General features: G+C 61.0%; 1 protein-coding gene across 3 annotated transcripts; it reads left to right on the top strand.

Annotated features, from left to right (window-relative positions):
- The first annotated feature begins 77 nt into the window (after positions 1 to 77).
- Positions 78 to 16,201, top strand: Tns2 (tensin 2). 3 transcript variants are annotated; one of them, XM_028874503.2, is made up of 29 exons: positions 78 to 94; positions 4,259 to 4,367; positions 4,765 to 4,802; positions 5,668 to 5,706; positions 6,017 to 6,055; positions 6,194 to 6,243; positions 6,453 to 6,624; positions 6,918 to 6,968; positions 7,236 to 7,358; positions 7,451 to 7,515; positions 8,280 to 8,363; positions 8,735 to 8,847; positions 8,938 to 8,998; positions 9,195 to 9,270; positions 9,503 to 9,632; positions 9,723 to 9,788; positions 9,871 to 9,984; positions 10,096 to 11,307; positions 11,441 to 11,588; positions 11,680 to 12,233; positions 12,344 to 12,433; positions 12,803 to 12,928; positions 13,136 to 13,228; positions 13,350 to 13,427; positions 13,565 to 13,642; positions 14,044 to 14,212; positions 15,114 to 15,182; positions 15,294 to 15,323; positions 15,640 to 16,201. In XM_028874503.2, the coding sequence occupies exons 7-29, from the start codon at positions 6,475 to 6,477 to the stop codon at positions 15,776 to 15,778; spliced, it is 3,819 nt and encodes a 1,272-aa protein (XP_028730336.1). In that variant the 5' UTR covers positions 78 to 94; positions 4,259 to 4,367; positions 4,765 to 4,802; positions 5,668 to 5,706; positions 6,017 to 6,055; positions 6,194 to 6,243; positions 6,453 to 6,474; the 3' UTR covers positions 15,779 to 16,201. The 3 variants fall into 3 exon arrangements, with proteins under 3 accessions (XP_028730336.1, XP_028730335.1, XP_028730334.1); XM_028874502.2 differs by lacking the exon at positions 78 to 94 and adding an exon at positions 1,938 to 2,034; XM_028874501.2 differs by lacking the exon at positions 78 to 94 and adding an exon at positions 2,102 to 2,905.
- The last annotated feature ends 114 nt before the right edge of the window (positions 16,202 to 16,315 follow it).

The raw sequence follows: 16,315 nt of genomic DNA, 5'->3' as shown, positions 1-16,315 counted from the left end.
CGCGGCGCGGCCGGCCGGGATGGGCTGGCCCGGGGGCGCCCCCTGCTGCTGCCCCGGTCCGCCGCGCCCCCGGCCCTCCGGGCGCCCCCCACAGGTGAGTGGCCGCGCCACGCCGAGCGGGAACGCGGGCGGCGGCCCTCTGCGTCACAGCGCGCAGTCCGAGCCCGGGGGCGGGCGCCAGGGGGCGCGGAGCCGCCGGGGGGTCCGGGAACACCGGGCGCGGCAGGAGCCCGAGGCTGGGACTCCGGCCAGCGCCCTCCGGGTCGCGGTGAGCTAGGGGGCAGTTGGAGATCCTGGAGGTGACCAGGGGGCGGGGCACGGCTGTGGTCCTAAGCTCAGGCCGCCACGCCTTCCCGCGACTCACTGCGCACTACTGTTGGGTCGGGCCGTTCTCTGCGTGCATCCCCAGGTCAGACAAGCGCACTTGGAGCACAAGATGCCCGCGGCAGCTGGCAGCTGGGCCCCGGCCCTGGCCTGGCAGAAGGCATGCAAGCGTTTTCTTCTGGTGCTCCCTGTCTGGGACACTGAGGCACAGTGCAGGCACAGATGAAGCTGATCCCTCCTACGCCCTCTTCTACTTCTGCCCTGCCTAGACGCCCCCTAGGTCCCTTTGGATACACCCTTGAATCCTACCTCCATTCCCCTCCCGTCTTTCCTGGGCCTCACTCCTCTGTGGCCCAGCTCCCAGCTTCACATCCAACCACAGCTATTTCCAGGAAGGAGGGGTGTGTGGGTGGGTGGAGGGGTTTCTCCAAACAAACCCAGGGCTTCAGAGTAAGAGGGGGCCCTGCTGAGGAGAAGCAAAAAAAAAAAAAAAAAAAAAAAAAGCTCTGGAATATTCCAGGCAGGAGGTGGGAAGTGAGGACCCACAGGCTCTGGTAATGCCATCCCAGCCGTCCCTCAGGCATAGGTTCCCCCATCTCCTTCCAGAAGTACCCCACTCCCCCGCAGGGCTCTTGACCAGCCCACATAGTGCCTACTTAGCCCACAGCTCCCGTTGCAGTCATGGAATGGACACGTTTCTAGGTCTGGGTGGGCAGTGAAAGTTCTATGGGGCTGGAGGATGTCTGGGGACCTTCCCCAGAGGAGGGGACTTAAAAGTAGGACTTTGCCGGGCATTGGTGGCGCACGCCTTTAATCCCAGCACTTGGGAGGCAGAGCCAGGCGGATCTCTGTGAGTTCGAGGCTAGCCTGGGCTACCAAGTGAGCTCCAGGAAAGGCGCAAAGCTACACAGAGAAACCCTGTCTCGAAAAACCAAAAAAAAAAAAAGTAGGACTTTAAGAAGTAGGGCTATGTGCCGTAGGTGCAGAGGAAAAATACTGGATGGGAGAAGCCACACTCACCCAGGCACTACAGTGACCCATCTCCCCCAGCAGGGCCGGGTGCTGAATCAGGCCAGGCCCAGTTGCCCACCTGGCCATCGGCCTGGAATGTCCTGGGACACAGCCAGGACTCGGGCAGGGATTACAGGGCCGCTGGCGCTCTCCGGTTACAGGATGGAGGCACACACCTTGCCGCTCAGGTGCCCCCTTCTAGCCAGGGTACACAGGTGACAGGCTTCCTAGAGAATGGGAGCATGCAAGAAGAGGCTCCCCGGGACGGATAGGTCTTCTGGGGTGTCCCAGGGAGCATGAGGCAGAGGAGGAGGGAACTCCTGTGGGACCCTGCATAGCCAGAGCTGGAGGAGTCAGTCTCGCTGGGGCATTCAGTAAATACCGTGCAAATGAGGATGACAGCGTTTGCATTCTTTCAAGTGACAGCTACAGCATTCCAAAGGCGGCTGCTGTCCAGGGCGCGGGCCGAGAACCCCCAGGCCATTGACCCTTGTTTAGGAAGATTGTTCCATCCTTTCCAAGGCCCCATCCACCTCCTTCCCTTGACTCCTGGGACAGGAAGTTGGCCCTATTCCCAGGAGGGAAGCAGGAGGCCCTAGAGGGGGTGGAGTATGTGTTGGAAGGGGGCCCTCCTGTCCAGTCCTCAGGCCCAGTGACAGCCACAGAGGAAGGAGAGCCAGGCCCAGAAGAGCCATGAAGGTAGCGCTCAGGTTTGGGTGGGGGGGTGGGAGGGGTCCCGGGTGCAGGGGGCTAAGCCAGAAGCTGTGAGTTTTATCCGGAGCACAGTAGCTGGGGTCTTCAGGTGGTGCCTTCCACTGCTTTGGGCTGCAGCAGGATGGACCACTACTGTGGGCAGCTGGGTCTTCTGGCTGGAACTCGGCCTTGAGGAGGGCGTGATCCTTTCCCGTCTAACAGGGAAGTTGGTCTTCATTCCTACTTTCTTTCACCCTGAGGATTCTGAGTCCTGGGCTGCCAGGGGTACTGGTTCCCAGCTCCACTCCCTTCCCACAGGAAGTCCCAAGGGAGCATAAGAGTCCAGGCTGGAGACTGGCTAGGGACACAGTGTTCTCCTCTGGTCCTCGAGCCCTGCCCTGAGACCTGAATTCCCACCCTGCCCCACTGGCTGATTCCAGGGCTGGATCTCAGGACCACAGACCCCTACACAGGGTGGGCCACCGGGTGAGAGGCAGTTCCAGAGGAGATGGGGAAAGCCGAAGATCTTGGGCGGACACTCCCAGCAGGGTAGATCCTGGGAATCTGATCTCCTGGCCTCCCCCACATCCTCCCCCACCCCACTTCCTGGAGCAGCGACCTGCCCCCTTCCCGCCTGCACTTCCCTCCACTTCCAGGGCCAGGCTTCTCCACACACCAGCCAGACAGCCTCCCCTCCACCCAAGGGAAGCGGCTGCCTCGGCCAGGCTGCTTCCAGGAAGCCCCAGGCCAGGCCCCAGCATTGTTCAGGCCCTGCAGCCAAGAGCGCAGCCAGCCAGACACCATGAAGTCCAGCGGCCCTGTGGAAAGGTTGCTCAGAGCCCTGGGGAGGAGGGACAGCAGCCGGGCCACCAGCAGGGTAGGAGCACCCACCAGCTGGGCGAAGGTGGGGAGGGTGGAGGTGCGGACAAGGGGGGGGGGTCAGGATTCAGGCCAGACCCTCTTGCTAATCTCAGCCTCTTCTGCTCCTCGCCCTGCCTCAGTATTCCCCCTCATTCTTCTGGCCCCCTGAGGTGGCCAAGGTGGCTGTGTGATCCTGCCTCAGTGTATTTCCATCTCTGTGTATTTCCCGGCTTGAGCTTGAGTAAGCCCGGGGGGTGGGGGTGGGGGTGGGGGAGTCCAGCTTCAGCTAAGAACGTAAGTCCTGACCTCCCAGGGAAGCTTGGGAGTAAAGGGATGGAGAGAAGGCAGTGAAAGGCAGGGAGGCGGCCAGGTCTCCAGGCACTCTAACTGGGAGGTTGCCTTCCACTGACGTCATCTGCACATGATGTTATCAACAAGTGAGTCCCGGTGTCCTCGCGGGTCCCACCTCCAGTCCAGAGAGGCGTCCTGGAGAGTGGAGGGACCAAAGCTGTCCCATGTCGCCGTCCTCCCCCTTTGCCTTTCCGAAGGTGTTAACGCTGTGGTGGGCAGATCCAGGGGGAGGAGGGGACAGCGGGAGCTGGAATACAGAGGTGAAAAATCCTACGTGGAGGGAGACTGCCCACAGACACAGGGTGGGCGGGATAGGCTGAAGTAGGCCCGGGCGACTGGAAGCTGCCCAGCTGCTGGCCTCGCCACCACTGGGTGGGGAGGGGACACACGGAGGCAGCAAGTCAGCTGCTTGTCCGTCCCCACCGTCAGCCCATCTTACAGCCCGGCCACCACCCCCATCTTATACAACTGCCGCCGGCCGCCCCGACGCGCAAAGAGTAAACATGTTGTTCTGACCGTGGAGGAGGGAGGGCTCGTCAGCTGCCTGGAGCGTGGGGACACTGAGAGCCAGGGGCTCAGGACTGGCTGAAGCCAGTCTGGGTGTTGGGTGACAATGTGCATGTGTGTCTGGGCCGTCAGCTCACAGTACACAAGCCTCATCTGGAGAGGGCAGGGTGGGAAGAGAGTCAGACTCCCCCTCTCCCCCCCACTCTGCCAAGGTTCGGAAAGCCCTCACATTTGAAGTGGTAGTGACCAGGACATCACATAGCAGCGCCACGTGAGGGGCCCAAGTGATCCCTTAGGGAGGAGTTGACCCAGCCAAGGTGACGCAAGGGGTCACATTCCAAGCCCCGTAGAGGACAGGCCCCATGACTACCCTGAAACAGCTGTGGCCAAGTGTGCCTGGGAGTTCAGAGGAGAGGGAAGCAGCGTGGTTCCAAGGCCAGGTTCCTACCCAGCCTTGGAGATGGGCCCACTAGGAACTCATGCCTCTGTCTGTCTGTCATCCCACCCGCAGCCTAGGAAAGCAGAACCACACAGCTTCCGGGAGAAGGTTTTCCGGAAGAAAGCTCCGGTGTGTGCAGTGTGTAAAGTGACCATCGATGGGACCGGTGTCTCGTGCCGAGGTGAGGCGCTCTGCCCGTGTACCCTGAGCCCTCCACTCGATGCCACTGTGCTGTGAGGCTCCCTCCAGGAGCAGGCAGATTCACGGAGCAGAAACAATGCCCCCTCTCACCGAAACATCCACCGTGCCACAGCTCAGGAGATTGGTGACTCTGCCACCTTCCCATCCTCACCTGTGACTAAGGGGCTTTCCTCCCTCCTCACCTCCATTCCTAGGCCACAACCTCTGGCCCTCTTCCCTGACTCCGGAGCAGAACCTGTGGATACTCTGCCCTGCTCACAACTCCGGCAATCTAGTGTTGCCCCAGGGTTGGCCTTCAGGACCTGGGGAAGAGGAGGGTGGCCCTTTCCCTGCTCCCATAAGCCTCTGCTAACCTCTTTCCTCCCTTCCCTCTCTAGTCTGCAAGGTGGCCACACACAGAAAATGCGAAGCAAAGGTGGGTACCCGGTCCTAGCTGAGGGGGGATGGAATCCTTTCACTGCCCAGACAGACAGTCTTCTTTACCCACACTGGCACGGTTCTTCCACTCAGTCCCATGTCATTCCTAGAGACCTGTCCTGGGTGGCAGGGGGGTTGTGCTGGGCCCTTTAAGAACCACCCTACTCCACCCCTGGAGGGTTGGCCTAGGAGGGTGGACAGTGAGACAGCGTTTGTCTTGGTGCTGTGCCCAGGCTGCAGCTGGCGAGAGGATGGGGGGGGGGCGGGTGGAGAAGGAGGAGGAGGAAGGGCGGGGTGGATAGAGAGGGGGCAGGATTTCAGAGACCAGGCGCGGGGCTACACTGTGCCTTTCCGCTGGGGAAGGGTCCTCAGGATGCCTGAGTTGATCTTATCCTGGGTGCTGGAAGGGCTGGGCCTCTTCAGGTACATACACACTGTAGGTGGTACCCACTGTCCACCAAGCAGCCCCATCTCTGAGGAGCATTCCTGGTTCTCCTCCTTCAGTGCCGGGGGTGGTCCCAGGGCCTCAAGTTAGCTTGGGGGAGTATGTGCCCATGGGTGGGGTCTCAACGGTGAAAGAGGCTAGTGTCCACCCCTGGCCATTGCCTGCCTGCCTGCCTCTATATATAACTCCTGTCCTGCAGCTGGATGAATGGGGGTCTGTTTGGGCAGGGGGCTGAGAGCCAAGAGCAACAAGCAGGGGGCCTGAGAGGTGGGGGACCGGGAGGCCAGAAGCAAGGCTCCCTTAAATAGCGGAACCTCCACTGGAGCCTGTACTCATCAGCTGACAGCCCCTCCACCTTCCTGCTGAAGCCGGGCACCCCATTTCGCCAGCTCCATCCCTTGTTCCCATCTCCCTCCAGGTGACCTCATCCTGTCAGGCCTTGCCCCCCGCGGAGCTGGTGAGTGTGCTCTAGGATGGGGCGGGGAAGGCAGGAACCTGACTAGCGTCCAGAGGTCTGGTGGTCTCAGAGCGGGTGTCCAGGAGGTTACCTAGAACTGAGCGCTGTGGTTATTGGCCAGTCATCCGAACAGATGACTTCCAGCTCTTGGCTGTCAGTGTCCACTAGGGCCTGCTGGGGGGCTGGAGTCCTCTCTCTTACCCCAGGGAGTAGACGCAGACATGCCCTCCCACCCCCACCCCCAGGTCCAGACTAGTCATTGCCCTGGCCCTAACCACTCCCATTTCCTCCCCCACCTCCCCCCTTCTAGCGGAGAAACACGGCCCCGGTCCGGCGCATAGAACACCTGGTAAGGGATGCTAGGGGCCTGGGCGGGGAGGGGCGCGTGGGTAGCTTTTGGGGAGACCACGGTGTGTGGAACTTTGGACTGGGAAGCCTAGAAGAGATGCATCCGAAGAGATGTCTGCTACGGTTTCTCATCCACCAGGGGTCCACCAAGTCTCTGAACCACTCAAAGCAACGCAGCACTCTACCCAGGTGAGTGAGGGCGCCTGGCGACCGGACCCCCACTCAGCTCATGGCAGTGGCCCCCAATAAGACACCCCAGGGCAGTGCTCTCCCCCCCTCCGGGCCATGCACCCTCAGGAGTTAGCAGGCCTCAGCGCTCCCCAAGACCCTTCTCCTTATACTAGCCCCGTGGGGCGCCTCGCCTCTGTCCCCTAACTCAGCTTTGCGACCTCTCGCAGGAGCTTCAGCCTGGATCCGCTCATGGAGCGTCGCTGGGACTTGGACCTCACCTACGTGACCGAGCGGATCCTGGCCGCGGCTTTCCCCGCGCGGCCGGACGAGCAGCGACACCGAGGCCACCTGCGGGAGCTGGCCCACGTGCTGCAGTCCAAGCACTGGGACAAGTACCTGGTGAGGAGCGGGTCGGCCAGGTTCGACCAATGGGAGGGCCGGGAGGTCCAAATAGGCAAGGCTACTGTTTGCCATCCATCCCTGAGATGGGACTGGCAGAGGGCGGTGTTAGTGTGCAAAGGCGGGGCGGGGCGGGGCGGGGGGCGGAGCCTGAGCTCAGTCCTGCACGCAGCAGCTCCTGAGAATCCAGCTCCAGAGGATTGCAGTTTCAGAGTAAGATCCTCCTTGAGGGTCCACCTCCAGCACCTCTGTCTGAGGTTGCCTTTATTTATTAACGCTTCCCTTTATTTCAGCTCTTCAACCTTTCAGAGAAACGGCATGACCTGACCCGCCTGAACCCTAAGGTAGGGGGAAATGGCCAACCCTGTGAGAAGACTCTGCCTCCTTGTGATTAGTAGCAGCGGCTGACATCCACCTCACTCTTAAGCACTCTCCTAGATGACATACCGTTTAAGATACCTGAAAACATGGTATAGTGTGGCTGAGAAAAGTGTCCAGGCTACTGGTGACGGCTGGGAAGCCCCACCTTGCCTCGGGGCCCCTTGTTACCCCCCTCACCTCCTTGTTCCTGTCCCCCCACGCACACACAGTTGTTCCCTGTACTTCCCCAGGTGCAGGACTTCGGCTGGCCTGAGCTGCACGCCCCGCCTCTGGACAAACTGTGTTCCATCTGCAAAGCCATGGAGACATGGCTCAGTGCTGACCCTCAGCACGTGGTGGTGTTGTACTGCAAGGTGGGCTGGGGCCTTGGGGTCACAGAGCTGAGGCAGCCTCCGCCCAGAACTCACAGGTCCCACAACCCTGCCTCTCTCTCTCTCTCTCTCAGGGCAGCAAGGGCAAGCTCGGAGTCATTGTCTCTGCCTATATGCATTATAGCAGGATCTCTGCAGGGTGAGTTGCCCTGGCCCGGTGGCCCTCCCTCATCTGGCTCTGTCTGAGCTTCTCCCTGTAGTCAGAGAGTCCTACACCATAAACCTGGTGTGATGCCACCCATCTCCACTTGGGTGCCCAGCCCTCTCCAGCAGATGAGCTGGGCTAGCTTCCTAGGGCTGTCAGCAAAAAGCCACAAACTGGCTTAAGATAACTGTCTCCCAGTTCTAAGATGTTAAAACTCCAAAGTCAGGGTGTCAGCGGGGCTTTGCTCTCTCTGTGACTCTAGGCAGACTCCTTCCTCGCCTCTTTCCAGCTTCTGGTGGTGGCTGGCAATTCTTGGCAGTTCTTGGCTTACAGCGGCATTCGTCATCACGTGGTGTTCTCTTTGTGCGTCTGTTTCTGTTTCTCCTCTTCTAAGGACCAATCCCCCTGATGCTCCTGCATGATCTCAGCTTAACCTATCTAATCACGTCTGCAGAGACCCTCTTTCTAAATAAGGCCCCCGTCTGAGGTACATTTCTCTGGGGGAGGGACACCACGCAGCCCGTTAGGTTGTCTAACTGCCCCATTTTACAGACGAGGAAAGTCAGACTCGGGGAACGGCTGCCTGAGGCCCAGCAACTGGGAAACTGTACCGCGGGGCTTCTAGCTCTCCTCTCCACGGGGGTCCCCTCTGCACTGAGGGGACCTCATGGTTCCTCCGTCCCTGCCCTGGGGCTTAGGCATGGAAGGCCAGAATGAGACCGACCCCTAAGCACCCCCACCTGCCCTGCTCTCCCCAGGGCAGACCAGGCACTGGCAACTCTCACCATGAGAAAATTCTGTGAGGACAAGGTGGCCACCGAACTGCAGCCCTCCCAGCGCCGGTGAGCCGCCCAGTGGGGGAGGGGCGGGTACGCTGGCTCAGGCAGCCCACCTGAACCGGGCAACGCAAGGGAGCCAGGCACCGCGCCAAGCTGTGGGGACTCAGGACGTACAGGGTCAGGCTCTCCTGGCATTCCTTTGCTAGCGGTGTGGAAGGCAAGAGGCCATGCGTAAACAGACGAGATCACTCCAGCGGATGATAGGGTCTGTGAAGAAAGTAAAGCAGAGGCTTGTAGGAAGGGCGTCACAGGCCGAGCGGAGCTTGCCTCCTTGAAGTGTAGAACATTCTAGGTCTCCCCAGGTTGCGGGGAGGGTCTGCAGGGTTGAGCTGGTGTGAGGACGGTGCTGATGTTTTCCTGGGCATCTTCCCCAGCTACGTCAGCTACTTCAGCGGGCTGCTGTCCGGCTCCATCAGAATGAACAGCAGCCCGCTCTTCCTGCACTATGTGTTTGTGCCCGTGCTGCCAGCCTTTGAGCCCAGCACAGGTGAGTCCCACCTGAGATGTATCCCACGGGGACAGCCACTTCCTGCCCCGCTTCACCCCATGCCCCTCACGTCCTCCTCCACCCCTCCAGGCTTCCAGCCCTTCCTCAAGATCTACCAATCTATGCAGCTGGTCTACACGTCTGGAGTCTAGTGAGTGCTCCATTCCCAGGCCCCGATACCTGCCTGTGCCTGCTGCACCCGCCCCCAGCCTCCCCAGGTCCAGCCTTCTGCCTCCAGCCAGGGATGCTGAAGTACCTACCCCCTGGGGGCTGACTCTGCAGAGCCACCTCCGTGCCCGTGCCCTCGCTGGATGCCTCTGACTGTTCTGCCTTCTCTCTGCCCAAAGCCGCATTGCAGGCCCAGGACCCCAGCAAATCTGCATCAGCCTAGAGCCAGCTCTCCTCCTCAAAGGCGATGTCATGGTGAGGGGGACCCTGGGGATGGGGACCGCAGTGGGGTGGGGGCTTCTAGCCATATAGTCGACTGACGAGTCGTCGGTTCAAGCAGGGTTGGAGGGCCCAAAGGGAATCCAAGAGAGTTCACCTTGAGATGAGGGCACCGCACAAGCTGTGGCCTGGCAGCCCTTGGGGTAAAGGCACACATAAGGCACAATGGATGTGAAGGCCTGACCCCCAGCCTCCTGCCCTCCTTCAGGTAACCTGCTACCACAAGGGTGGCCAGGGCACGGACCGGACCCTTGTGTTCCGGGTTCAGTTCCACACGTGTACCATCCATGGATCACGGCTCACCTTCCCCAAGGACCAGCTAGATGAGGCCTGGGCTGGTGAGTCAGAGGCCAGGGAAGGGGCAAATGGGCGGGAAGGGGATGCCAACAGGGCCCGGCTCCTCACCACCACCACCTCCACCTCCACAGACGAGCGGTTCCCTTTCCAAGCCTCAGTGGAGTTTGTCTTCTCCTCCAGCCCTGAGAAGGTCAAAGGTAAGAGTGGGAGCTGGAGGGGTAGGGTGCTGAAGGTGTTGGGGGGTCCCCTGATCCTCAGCACCCCGGTGGCTTTCCACAGGCAGTACCCCACGGAACGACCCCTCTGTCTCGGTGGATTACAACACAACAGAGCCCGCCGTACGCTGGGACTCCTACGAGAATTTCAACCAGCGCCATGAGGACAGCGTGGATGGTGTGTGGGGTGGTGCTGGTGGGCGGGCGGGAGATAAGAGCTTTGTGGCTTGTGGGGGGGGCACACTAAGGCATTAGTGCTGTCCCCGCTCACTAATTCTTCTCCACGCAGGCTCCTTGGCCCACACAAGGGGCCCCCTGGATGGCAGTCCTTACGCCCAGGTGCAGCGGGCCCCCCGCCAGACGCCACCAGCACCGTCTCCAGAGCTCCCCCCACCCCCCATGCTCTCTGTCAGCAGCGACTCCGGCCACTCATCCACACTCACCACAGAACCCACAGCAGAGTCCCCTGGCCGACCACCCCCCACCGCCGCTGAACGTCAGGAGCTGGATCGTCTGCTGGGGGGCTGTGGCGTGGCCAGCGGGGGCCGTGGAGCTGGGCGTGAGACCGCCATCCTCGACGACGAAGAGCAGCCCTCTGTAGGTGGGGGCCTGCACCCTGGGGTGTATCCGGGCCACAGGCCTGGCCTCAGCCGCCACTGTTCCTGCCGGCAAGGTTACCGGGAGCCTTGTGCAGTCCCCAATGGGGGCTACTACCGGCCTGAGGGGACCCTGGAGAGACGAAGACTGCCCTATGGGGGCTATGAGGGGCACCCCCAGAGCTACACAGAAGCCTCTGTGGAGAAGAGGCGCCTCTGCAGGTCGCTGTCGGAAGGGCCATACCCCTACGCCTCTGAGCTAGGGAAACCGGCCAACGGGGACTTTGGCTACCGCTCAGCAGGCTACCGGGAGGTGGTGATCCTGGAGGACCCCGGAGCACCTGCTTTATGCTCATGCCCCGCCTGTGAGGAGAAGCTGGCACTGCCCACGGCAGCCCTGTATGGACTGCGACTAGAGAGGGAGGCTGGAGAGGGGTGGGCCGGCGAAGCAGGCAAGCCTCTCCTGCACCCGGTGAGGCCTGGACACCCGTTGCCTCTGCTGGTGCCTGCCTGTGGGCATCACCATGCCCCGATGCCTGACTACAGCTGCCTGAAGCCACCCAAGGTGGGTGAAGAAGGGCGTGACGGCTGTTCTTATGCCATGTGCCCCGAAGGCAGGTATGGGCACCCAGGGTACCCTGCCCTGCTAGCCTATGGCTATGGGGGAGCCGTTCCCAGTTACTGCCCAGCGTATGGCCGGGCACCTCACAGTTGTGGATCCCCAGGCGAGGGCAGAGGGTACCCTAGCCCTGGTGCCCACTCACCACGGGCGGGCTCTGTGTCCCCGGGAAGCCCACCCTACCTGCAGTCCAGGAAGCTGGGCTATGAGATCCCCGCAGAGGATGGAAGGGACAAGTACCCATTGCCTGGGCACCTGGCCGCAACAGGACCCTTGACAGCCACAGGTGAGCACGCTGGAGCGGCACTGTCCAGGGGAGAGGAGGATTTGAAATGCTGCTGTGGGTGCCATGGGTGGGAAGGAACGGGGCCCGACAGAAAAGCGGGCCCCTGTCCACAGAGCCTCTGTCCCTGTCACAGAGTCACCTGAGCTTTCCTGGAGGGATGGCTCCAGTGGGCACACCACACTGCCTCGGTCTCCCCGAGATGCCCAGTGCGGTGCCTCTTCGGAGCTGTCCGGTCCCTCCACGCCCCTGCACACCAGCAGCCCAGTCCAGGGCAAAGAAAGGTACACGGAGGGCCAGGGCTGCTTGGGCACGCTCTAGGGGTGTCAGCAGCCCGAAGCAGGGCCGTCTGACCATCTTCATCTCCCCCTGCAGCGCCCGACGGCCAGACACCAGGTCTCCCTCCTTGGCCCCAACTCAGAGACTGAGTCCTGGCGAGGCCTCGCCTCCTGTTGTCCAGGGAGGCACTGAGAAGGCCCCTGAGCTGCTGGCCAGCAGCCGGCCCGAGCCACCAGACCCTAGCCCTTTCTCCCAGACCTCCCCACCCAGCTCACCCAACGGCTGGCCTCAGGAAAGGAGCCCGGGGGGTCACTCCAACAGTGCCAGCCCTCGAGGGCCTGTGCCAACCACCTTGCCCGGACTCCGCCATGCCCCCTGGCGGGGCCCCCCAGACAGTCCCGATGGCTCCCCCCTTACTCCTGTGCCTACCCAGATGCCTTGGCTTGTGGCCAGCCCAGAGCCACCCCAGAGCTCGCCCACGCCCGCCTTCCCACTGGCTGCCTCCTATGATGCCAGTGGTCCCCCTCAGCCACCTCTCCCTGAAAAACGACACCTGCCCGGGCCTGGGCAGCAGCCATCGCCACCAGCCAGGGCCGCCAGTCAACACGTCACCTTTGCGCCTCCTCTCCCAGACGTCACCCAACCCCCAGGTATAAGGGTGTGGGGCATCGGGCGTCCTTTAAAGAACCTCACCTCCCAGAGGGAGACCGTGGGGACCCCTGGGGTCTGAACTCAGTCGTCCCCCCCCTCCTCCTCCTAGAGCACCCTTTACAAGAGAACCAAAGCAACACCAAGTTCGTCCAGGACACATCCAAGTTTTGGTACAAGCCGCACCTGTCCCGGGACCAAGGTATGAAGCCAGAAACGGTAGTGTGCCCATCCCGCCCCACCTCCAAGGCCTGTCTTGGCGGTCTCACCCTGGTGGGGGCTTTGGTTCCTTCTGTCTCAGCTCTTGGCTGAGGGGCTCACCAGCAGCGACTCTAAGCTTTGGCCTCGGACTATCTGCCCCAGAGTCCTGCCATCCACACAGCTGCCGGAGTGAGGGACTTGTGGGGAACCTGCCAGTGGGGCGCTGTGGGGCGCTGTGGGGAACCTGCCAGGGGGCGCTGTGGGGCGCGGTGGGGAACCTGCCAGTGGGGCGCTGTGGGGCGCCGTGGGGCGCTGTGGGGCACTGTGGGGCACTGTGGCGCTGCCGCCAGCTCTAACCCTTGCCCTGCAGCCATTGCCCTGCTGAAAGAAAAGGACCCTGGGGCCTTCCTGATCAGGGACAGCCATTCATTCCAAGGAGCCTATGGGCTAGCCCTCAAGGTGGCTACACCCCCACCCAGCGCCCAGCCCTGGAAAGGTACAGACTGCTCAAGCTGAGGGAGCAGGTGTGGACAGGGGAGAGGCTGCAGAACCAAGAGCAGAGAGATGCACAGGACATCTCCATGAAGGGAAGGGGCAAGGAAAGCACCCCCTCCCCAGCCTAGGAAAGAGTCCCAGGGGCGGGGGACACTGAGATCCCGGAATCCAGGAAAGCCTCACTTTCATCACCCCGCCCTCCTCTCAGGGGACCCCTCAGAACAGCTGGTTCGTCATTTCCTCATTGAGACTGGGCCCAAAGGCGTGAAGATCAAGGGTTGTCCCACTGAGCCCTATTTTGGTGAGAAACAAGAGTCTGAGAGGGCTCTAGGGGTCGGTTAAGGGAGAAGCCTCAAGAGGGCGGGAGAGAAAGCCCTGGTTAGCCATGCATCCTTCAGGGTGTTTTTCCCCTCCCCTTGCAGGCAGCCTCTCTGCCCTGGTCTCTCAACACTCCATCTCTCCCATCTCCCTGCCCTGCTGTCTGCAAATTCCCAGTAAAGGTGTGTGATGTCTCCCCAGCTCCCACCACCCCTACAGCAAATACAGAGGTCGGGTCCCCCCCTCCAACCCCGCCACCCCCGCTGCCCTAAGGAAGCCTCCCCGTGCTGACCTTCCTTGGTGGCCCTCATCTCCTCAGATCCTCTGGAAGAAGCCCCCGAGGCCCCCGTGCCCACCAACATGAGCACAGCAGCAGACCTCCTGCGTCAGGGAGCAGGTAGCGACGCCCTTCCCCTCCCCCTCCCTGGTGGTCCAGAGGACCTTGTAGACTCCTGATACAGGGAGGGGTGGGCATGGACAGGCCTGTGGGAGGTAGACCCAGAAGATGCATTCAACCTGCAAAGGCAGAGGGGCCCCATCTTTCCAGGAGGCAGGGGAGGGGTCACAGGCTAAGTTCTCAGGGTGCACAATACAGGAGCCACAGCTGCAGCAGAGGAAGAACTCCCATTTTGCTGGCTGTCAGCCCCTCGGGGTCTGAGAGTTGCCTCTCTGACTTGCCGGGACGTGAGGCTAGTGCATTCAGACGGCACGCATCAGAGAAACGCACGGGGTGACTGGGTGAGAAGCTCCTGGTCCTGGCAAAGCCACACTAGCTCACCCTGCTTCCTGTCTCTTTAGCCTGCAGTGTGCTCTACCTGACCTCCGTGGAAACAGAGTCACTGACGGGACCTCAAGCTGTGGCCAGGGCCAGCTCTGCAGCTCTGGGCTGTAGCCCCAGCCCAGTCCCAGCCACTGTCCACTTCAAGGTTTCAGCTCAAGGCATCACACTGACAGACAACCAGAGGAAGTGAGCCCAGGCACCAGCCTCCCGAAGTCCCAAGGACCGGGGGCCTGGGTTTTTTTTTCTTCCTTTTCATGTGTATGTGTGTGTGGTGTGTGTACATACATGTTTGCATTTATGTGTGAAGGCTCCAGTTTGATAATTAAGAATCTTTCTGGTCCCAAGTAGTGGTGGCACATGACTTTTATCCCAGTACTCAGGAGGCAGAGGTAGGTGGATCTCTGAGTTCGAGGCCAGCCAGGGTTACAGAGAAATCTTGAAAAAAAGTCTTGGAAAAACAAAAAGCTCTTTCTGGGTTACTCTTCCACCTTACTGAGGCAGGCAGGGTCTCGCAATCAAACCCAGAGGTCACAGATGTGCTAGTCCTGTTGCTGGCCTGCTCCTAGGACTCTGTCTCTGCTTCCTGCAGCTGGGATTATGGGTTCTAGCATTCAGACTCGCCCTCTTGCTTGTATGGCTAGTGTTAGCCTCTGGGCCGCCTCCCCAACCCAGAAACCTGGATTCACGTGTTTACTTTTATTCTACGTGCACTGGTGTTTTGCCTGCATGTGTCTGTGTGAGGTGTTGTATCCCCTGAACTGGAGTTACAGACAGTTGTGAGCTGTCATGTGGGTGCTGGGAATTGAACCCGTGTCCTCTGGAAGAGCAGCCAGTGTTCCTAACCTCTGAGCCGTCTATCTCTCCAGCTCCAAAACCTGCATTTTTCCTTTTTTCCCCCTTGATTTTTCAAGACGGAACTCACTTTGTAGACCAGGCTGTCCTCGAACTCAGAGATCCGCCTGCCTCTGCCTCCTGAGTGCTGGGATTAAAGGCGTGTGCTGCCGCGACCACCATCACCACCGCCACCGCCACCGGCAAAACCTGCATTTCTAAGTGTGACACTCCTTCCCCAACCTTCTCCTCACAGGCTCTTCTTTCGCCGCCATTACCCAGTGAACAGCATCACCTTCTCTAGCACTGACCCCCAGGACCGCAGGTGAGCCCTCCTCAGAGCCCTGTGGTCCTGCCAGCCTCAGCCAGCCCCAGCTCACCCTTCAGGAGCGGTGTCCCGGGCTGTACCCCTTCAGGGCTCTCTCTCTCTTTACAGATGGACCAACCCAGATGGAACCACCTCCAAGTAAGTCTCCCTGGGAGCCCAGCCCTGTCCTGGCACAAGCCACCCCACCCTCCTGGGAGAGGGATGCAAAGGCTAGCCCAGCCCTGTCCTGGCACAAGCCCCCCCCACGTGGCCACCCCACCCTCCTGGGAGAGGGATGCAAAGGCTAGCCCAGCCCTGTCCTGGCACAAGCCCCCCCACGTGGCCACCCCACCCTCCTGGGAGAGGGATGCAAGGCTAGCCCAGCCCTGTCCTGGCACAAGCCCCCCCACGTGGCCACCCCACCCTCCTGGGAGAGGGATGCAAGGCTAGCCCAGCCCTGGCTTTGTCCCTGTAGGATCTTTGGCTTTGTGGCCAAGAAACCAGGAAGTCCCTGGGAAAACGTGTGCCACCTCTTTGCGGAGCTGGACCCAGACCAGCCAGCCAGTGCGATCGTCACCTTCATCACCAAAGTCCTCCTGGGCCAGAGAAAGTGAAGGAGGCCGCAAGCCGAGTCCACATCAACACTGCACCCTCCCAGCACCCACAGCTCTCACTGCCTTGGCCTGGACCCAGGAGCCCGAAGAGCCGGCGCCCACCCTCCGAAGTGGGGGTGGCACCAGCCCGGGCCACCGTTCTTTCCTGCCCTTGCCTGCTAAGCGGAGTGAGTGGGCCTTGAGATGACCTGGCATGTGAGCAGATGGCAGAGACAGGTGTGAGGCGTGAGGAGCTATCAGTAGTGGAGGCCTGGTGGGGGATGGTCCTGCCAGCTCAACCCAGCTGCAGGTCCCATCACGGTGGGAGAGGGGAGAGGCGTGGGAGCTTCCTTCCTCCCCTCTGAACAGAGACCAGAGTGGGATCACACAAACAGAGGAAAAAAGAGAGTCTATTTTTGTGTAATAATAAAGAATTTCTATAAACTTTTGAGTTGATTACTTCATAGGAAGAAGACATTGTGCATCTCCCAGAGACACCCCCTCGCCGGCCTGTGTCCCACAGCCGCCCTGGCGCCATCCACCCTCGGCTGTCTCTAC

Source organism: Peromyscus leucopus, chromosome 20, assembly GCF_004664715.2.
Source record: "Peromyscus leucopus breed LL Stock chromosome 20, UCI_PerLeu_2.1, whole genome shotgun sequence".
NCBI classification, from domain to species: domain Eukaryota; kingdom Metazoa; phylum Chordata; class Mammalia; order Rodentia; family Cricetidae; genus Peromyscus; species Peromyscus leucopus.
Note: the sequence above shows the minus strand (reverse complement) of the source record. Positions and strands in the feature narration are given on the sequence as shown.